The 7,767-nt window shown below is 39.3% G+C and overlaps 1 protein-coding gene across 3 annotated transcripts in view; it reads right to left on the bottom strand.

The window, feature by feature from the left end:
• Nucleotides 1-2,095: 2,095 nt before the first annotated feature.
• The window catches only part of mcph1 (microcephalin 1), a 35,959-nt gene continuing 30,287 nt past the window's right edge, over nucleotides 2,096-7,767 (bottom strand). For 2 of the 3 annotated variants that reach the window (XM_031742935.2, XM_031742936.2), the window contains exons 14-15: nucleotides 2,611-2,848; nucleotides 2,096-2,516 (exon numbers count right to left, since the gene is read on the bottom strand). In XM_031742935.2, coding sequence (XP_031598795.1) covers nucleotides 2,464-2,516; nucleotides 2,611-2,848 — 291 coding nt within the window. In that variant the 3' untranslated portion in view covers nucleotides 2,096-2,463. The remainder of the gene's footprint in view (nucleotides 2,517-2,610; nucleotides 2,849-7,767) is intronic. The other variant, XM_031742937.2, reaches the window with a different exon arrangement.

The following is a 7,767-nucleotide window of genomic DNA, read 5'->3' on the forward strand; positions in this document are numbered from 1 at the left end:
ATGTTGTAATATTAAAGGCGTATGCCGCGTTTTTGGCTTTCTTTCCAGCAAAAAGCCTCATTTTTGTTATCTTGTTTGAGAACATGTGGCGTCAAAAGTTATCTCAGGACACACGTGGAGATTGCTTAATATGATTTGTGAATATATTAACGCTATTAGTACTTATTTTTAAAAGTAAAGATAGTAATAGTAATATTTATAGTTGGAAATATAACAGAGCTTTCTGTTTATTTTATTTTAAAGGGAAAATGCACATTCATTAATAGGAACACTGAGGCTGATGATGTAAATATTGGCAGATTTATGCAGGGGATGTCTGCAGTACCTGGTATACTAGGTTTCTCTTGCTATCTATACACCAAAGATACAAAAGCATCCCTGCATACCACACCACAGCACATATCTATCTACTGCACAGTTCCTGCAGACTTATTGGGCACTCATCCACAAAGCATAAATCTATTTTACCACATCCCAAATGTGCTCTATTGGATTGAGATCTGGTGACGGTGGGGAACATTTGAGTACAGTCATGTTTCAGAAACCAGTTTGAGATTATTTGGGACACTGCACATTATTCTGCTGGAAGGAGCCATCAGAAGATAGGAACACTGTGGTCATAAAGAGATGGATTTAAATAATGCTCAATTGGTACCGAGGGGCCCAAAGTTTTCCAAAAACATATCACTCACACCATTACACCCTGCACCCTGAACTGTTGATACATGGCAGGATGGATCCATGGTTTCATGTTGTTTACACCGAATTCTGATCCACCAGCTGAAATTGTGACTCATCAGACCAGGCAAAGTTTTTCCAATCTTCCATTGTCCAATTTTGTAGAGCCCATGTGAATTGTAGCCTCAGTTTTCCATTCTTAGCTTAGAGGACTGGCACCGGATGCAGTCTTCTGCTGCTTCTACTTCAAGGTTCAATGTCTTGTGCTTTCAGAGATGCTCTTCTGCACACCTTGGCTGTAATGAGTGGTTGAGTTACTGTTGCCATCAGTTAGAAGCAGTCTTGCCATTTTCTTGCCAACTCTGGTTTCAACAAGGTGTTTTATCTAGGGAACTAGTGTGAATATTTTCTTTTTCAGACTATGCTCTGTAAACCCCACAGAGGGTTGTGTGAGAAAATCCAGTAGAGAGGCAGTTTCTGAATTACTCAGACCAGCCCTTCTGACACCGACAACAATGATATAATCAAATCACCTTTGCTCCCCATTCTAATGTTTGGTTTGAACATCCACAGGTCATCTTGACCACATCTACACAGCTAAACACATTGGGTTGCTGCTATGCGATTGGCTGACCAGTTACATTTGTAATAACACGCGACTGAACAGGCGTACCTAACAGAGCCAGTAAGTTATTTAAAAACTCAGACACAGGAGGACATGAGGCCAATTACAAACACAGAAAATATGTTATTTAGGTAGGTGGGTATAGTATGCCAGGTATGTGGTGCTTATTGAGAATAGACTGAAAGCCCAGACCCATTTTCTGGCATTTGAAAAGTATTTACAATCCCTTCTAGAATATTCTTTTTTTAAATCATCATCTGCAGATGATGATAAAATGTGCTAACCTAACAGGTAAATGGAGTCAAAATTTATGATGCTGACTTTGGCGCTCCTCTTTAGTTTACTGAGCTTGGTACGAAGCTCCAAAAGTGATCAGTTAAAATGGCACACATCTTCTATGTATTAAGTGTGTGTTTCTAAAACATTGTGACAGTTGCATTTATCCATCTGTATTTATGTAAATGTGTTTATTTCCCTGTCTGCTGTGAAAAGATGATAGGTGTCAGAGTCCAAGCTGTGAAACATCAGGCTTGTCATCTATCATCCAGTGCCCCTGCTGAGTGGACTCCAATCACACTTCTTCAGTTCACCGCTGAGTTTTGACCAAGACCAAGCTGTTACTCTCAAAGGAGTAATCATTTCATTACACTACAACAAATCAATAATACATAAGATGACAAACAAGCAAAGAAAAATAAGTTATTTTTATCGTACATTTTGATCCAGGAGTTCAGGAAAGAAGGTCCAAAATCCATTTTTTGTAAATAAAGTATTTATTCAAAAGAGATATTGCGAAAACATTTATAATCACACAAAATTTACCTTTTAATTACAATGTCAAACTGGCTCATTAAGGATTTCTAAACTCACATTGTCTTATTTTGTTCATTTTTACACAGTAGTGCTTGCTGCTTTAACCCAGGACAGTAAATAAGTAAGTAAGAAAAACAGTGTTTTAGGTTTCACAGTAACTGAGATTATTTCTTATTCAACAGTCCCAAAAGGTAAACAAAAAATCTAAATCTGCCCAAGATGAATACTGCATGGAAGAAATGAGGTAAACTATTCAATCGCACACCGTCACACATTCAATTGTTAAAACTACACTTCATACTCCGAAAAATAGGAAAAAGAGAGAAAGTAAGAAAAGTCAGTGGTGGTCACTCCAGCTCATAGTTATCGTATGACAGCTGCTTCAGATGTGTGATACTGTCTGAAATAAAACCACACAAAACGAGACAAAGTTATTAGGGACATGCTATTATAGTGACATGATAAATCACAGAACTGAGCAGAATATGTCTCACCCAACACCCACTGCTCAGACAGGATCCTGCTCCCCTCTGGCCTCCTGCCGCTGTATTTCCCTATGCAGATTCCCGCCTGCCGCACAGTTTTGCAGACTGTCCCTCCACAGAGCTCAATCAGCTCCACCAGGCTCTGCGTGGGCGGCTGCGAGTGCTGAGACACAAACATGGCAGGCTGACCTTGGAACAGGTCCTGCTGGTGCTCCCCAGCAGACAGATGCCTCTGGAGACGACAGATCTGTGAAGAAAACTGACATTCAAACGCTGCACTGGTGCAGTGTTTTTACTACGTTTTCCTGTTTCAGAAAATAAGCTTGGGACCTTTACGCACAGCAGCCACTTAGTTGTGTACACCTGAGCACCTCTTCAAGATCAAGATAAAAAAAAATTACATCTCAGCATCACAAATAAGGTATAAAGGTGATTAAAGCAACTTTAAAGACAGCACGGTTGCTGCTGATGTGAATTTTTTGCAGACAACCAACTTCAGGCTTTATAGAAAAGGTTCTGAAAAAGAGAAAATATCCAGTGTATTGCAGTTCTCTTTGTGAAAATACCTTGTTCATGCCAGAATGAATGGCAAGACTGCTTCACTTGGGCTTTAGCATAACTGAGCACAAAACATATCAGAAGTTGAAGTAGATGAGCTACAGCAGCATTAGACCACACCAGGTGACACCTCTATCAGGTAAGAAGAAGAAACTGAGGCTACAATACACACAGGCTCACCTAAATTGAACAATAGATGATTGGGGAAAAAACTTGCTTAATGAGTTTTGGATTTATTTTACTACATTCAGATGGTAGGGTCAGAATTTAGTATAAATATCATGAAAACATGGATCCATCTGCCTTGAATCAACAGGTCAGTCTGGTGTGATGTGTGGGGGATCCCTGAGCCTGTTTCCGAAATGACCTGACCTGAACTGAATATTGTCTTTACCCATTCTGGCCCCCTTAGTATGAAGTGAGTATCATTTAAAGGCCACAGCCTACCCAAGCAGTGTTGCTGACCATGCCCGTCCCTTTACAATCACTGTGTACCTATCCTCTGAGGACTGCTTCTGGCAGGATATAGCAGCGTGTCACAAAGTTCAAATCATCTCAAACTGCTTACTTGAACATGACAGTGAAATCACCAGATCTCAGGCCAACAGAACACCTTTGGGATGTGAAGCAGTGGGAGATCAGTGGGACATCATGGATGTGCTGCTGAGAAATCTGCAGCAAGTGTGTGATGCTATCGAGTTAATATGGACCAAAATCCCTGAGGAATGTTTCCAACACCTTGTTGAATCGGTGCCATGAAGTATTAACGCAATTCTGAAGGCAAAAGGTCTTCCAACTCATTAATAGTAAGACGTAACCTATGACGTGCCAGTGAGTATATGAAGTTAGTGCCAGCAGCTTATTGGCATACCTCAGCACAAAAGCTGGAAACAAGATTTAGAAGCTATTCTGGCTCTTTAACAGCAAATCCAGAGTTCATTAAAATGTTTTGCACAAAAACAGAAGTGTAAAAGTTACAGCTCTGCATGTGTGGCAGACTTTGTTGTCTGCTTCTTGATGCTGACTCAAATAAAGAGACTCCAGGAATTAATTAGCATAGTAATGACAGTTTTTTTTGTAATCCAACTTCTGACAGTGCAAAGAGCATTACTCAAAATGTCTAAAAGCTAAATTAAAGGCACTGAACCTGCCACATCAAATGTTTTCCACCTTTAACATGTCATTAATCACAACTATACATAATAACAGAGATGCCTTTGCAGAAAAACTAACTGTTAACTTAAAAGATGTGTCATCGCTCTGTCTGTTAAATCTCTCTTACATGAAATAGTGGTTAACATCAGGTGCTACTAATTTGATTAATTGGGCTCAGTTCTAAATGAAAGCAGGACTCTCATTAACGTCATTAGCAACACCCGTGTTTACCTATTGTTTCGTGTTATAACAGCGGGTGTGGATGAAGTCTATGAGCTCTAATGGGGATTATATGATTTTACCAAACTCTGGATTAATAAGCACAAGCATGTTCACATCATTTTGCCCTGTGATAGCAGTAAACATGCAGGCACTACTAGCACCATTAACCATGGATGAATTATATTCCAGTCTCACAACAGGTAATGACAGATTAAGAATGTGCCATCATGCACAGTTTCAAGGCCCTGAGAAAGAAGCAATTTATACTTAATTCTTTTCATTATTTAGTCCTGAGATTTATCGACTGTGACGTGTCAAAATGCCATCTGCGGGGGAAAAAAGGTCTGTGAGGAAGTGAGCTGTCGGTTTAGTACAGTATAAACTGTACATGCCCACACAGTCATGAAAAGGGGACACAAGCAAAAACACCACCACAATCACTCCACGGTGGCCAAGCAGAGACAAACACAGAATAATCATGAACTCATATTGTGTGACTTTACAAGGAATTATGAGTCAATTTAATCTCCCGATGACTGTTCGCTAATCCATCAAACATTGTTAGGTTTTTTGGCACGCTTCCCAGAATTCATTGTGTGTTCGGATTTTCAGGAAACCTTTGTCCCTTGTAGTTCTACCAAGATTTCAAATGGAAACTTGATAAATATGAGTCACAGCTTTTCTTTCTCTGATAAACATGAAAACAATTCTCTCCATTTTAAAGATCAGTGCTGTCAACCTGCACGGCACTAAAAAAGGCAAATAGAGCACTCTTCCCTGAAATCACTTTTACATGATACGGATTTGTGCTGCTGATGAATAAATTCAAGTCAATTTTAAAAATGTTATTCATCTGTGGAGCAAATTAAAGTGTCCACTTTGACCCTCAAAAATCTAATCTGCATTCATCAGAATCACAAATCTGATTCCCTCAGGCCACTGAAGTACTGAAACTAGCCTGAAGGTGGCTGCTGGAGATAAAGCAGCAGTTTGGCTGTGAGGCACACACCCTCACGGCCTAAACCAACGCACAATCACTGCACCATATGAGACCAATTTAGACAGCAACAGCTGTTGTTAGTATAAGCAGACATTTGCAACCCACAGCTGAATGCTAAACCTCACTCAAATATAGTTTATTGCAGTAGAAAATTGATAAATTCTGATCAAACTCTGATACTTCCAAGTAAAATAACTCTAATTTGATTAGAATCACAAAAACTCAGGCAAGAAAAAGTTGAACTACAATCCCAACCTCTGTGCCTGGTTTCATTTTTTTAAGCTCACCTTGTTCTCAGACTTATTTGAAGCTCTCTGCCTGACTGAAGCTGTGATTTTCTTGGAGGGTCTTTCTTTTCGAGTTTGGTGAGTGATGCTCTAAATTCTCACGACAGTTCTGTGCAGTATGCAGCAGGGTTCAGCTGATAAACTGAAGGGGCAAACTGCTCTATACCAAGTCAAATACCTGCAAAAAAAGACTTCAAGGCTTTAAGTCTTTATTCACAAAATCAGAGACTGTTGAGGAAAGAGTTCAGGAAATGGCATCACATTAAATTTAACCCTCATTAAAGATTAAAAGACTTTATCTGAGCTCTAATATGGGAGGAAAAACAGAAGCACACATACAAGAAGAAGTTTGTAGATTAATTCTTTTGCCTGCCACTTAAGACGAATGACAATCACGGTGACAATGTAGGAGCAAATAAGCAAGTAAGTCCCCAGTCACACAGGCTTAGACTGGCCCATGACCATTTAGCAACTATTGGTCATAAAGAAAAAAATGTGTATTCCCCATACTGTGGGCAAAAACCTCCTTGTTATTGCTCTGGTCTCTAGTATATTGGTGAGGTTGCCCGTAGTTTGCGTGAAAGTGACAGACCTCTCTACAAACACTGTCCAGCTGCTCTCGGAGCTATAGAGAAACAGTGAAAAGTGTGACACAAACGAGAAACTGAGACCATCTACCCTCAAAGTAGTAGCAGATAGATTTATCATAACTCACAATTCTGTTTGTATCTTATTAATGTATTGGTCGAACATTAATACCCTATTTTTAAGGGTAGAGACGAGTTAAAGCCCATTGCATCAGTATCAGCATATATGCTAAAACCTTTTTTTATTTTAACATAATGTGGAAAAAAACATGCTTGAGTTAATTTATAAACGGCGTAATCGCATATGAAATGTAATCAATAAATGCAACCCATGAAAATCCAAAATCTTTTTAAAATTTAGCCCATCTCACTTTCTAGGTCCAGTTCTCTGGCACATCCAGATCCGCTATTGGTGTGGTTGCTGTTTTAATACCAAGAAATTTGTTCTGCCCCCCTGAATTTGTGTGTTTGTGATGCACGCTGGATCTGTTCCAGTGTATTAAAAGATTATCCTTGACTTTCATTTTTGGGAAGTGGATAAAGTCCCGTGAATTGAGTCTGACATAAAGAGAAGCTGTGCTGTCTAGAGGTGCAGAAGGAGGCAACCTCGAAGGGGAAATAAGGTCAAGTTAAATCAGCTAAGGTTTTTGATTTGTGATTCTGACTCCAGTGAAACAAAGCAGACAGTGATGAGGAGTTTCTACAGTAGCCTACGACTAACCAGATTCCCCTTTTTCACGTATATTCATACAGCACTTTATTCTATGGACTTGAATTGTTTTATATAGCTCACATTCAAACACGTTCAAACTAATAAGCATGCATTTGGGCTGTGGAAGCAAGAACTTTTTTCACCCCAACAAAATGGTACTGATGCCAAAAATGTACAAAATTGCAACACCATGGATGAGCTGCACTTTATTACCTTTTATTTATTCAAATTTTACATTTTTTTTGTAAAGTGAGAATCCACGTAGGGCAGTGGAGGCAAACAGACAGCATGAGCAGCGCTTTAACCAGGATGAATAAATTAGCATCCTTGTATAATCAAACACTTTGTGTTCTTGACAGTTCAGCAGACTTTACACGTGTTAACAGCATGAGGAAGGTGTATAAATGGAGCAGTAATAAATTCAATGAATGAATGGTCCCTGGACTGGATGTATATTTAACTGAATCACTGTTGATGTTCCTGCCCTTCCCTTAGTTTTCAATGACCATAAAATAAACTGAAATACTAAAAGTGATGCAGATCAATCTACTGTGTGGGTGATTCAGCCTGAACACCTGAAAAAGTCAATATTTTTGCAATGACTGCATGTCCTTCCTCTTTGGTAATGTGCTTAAAATGTGTAAC

This window comes from Oreochromis aureus, linkage group 13, assembly GCF_013358895.1.
Source record: "Oreochromis aureus strain Israel breed Guangdong linkage group 13, ZZ_aureus, whole genome shotgun sequence".
Lineage (NCBI taxonomy): Eukaryota > Metazoa > Chordata > Actinopteri > Cichliformes > Cichlidae > Oreochromis > Oreochromis aureus.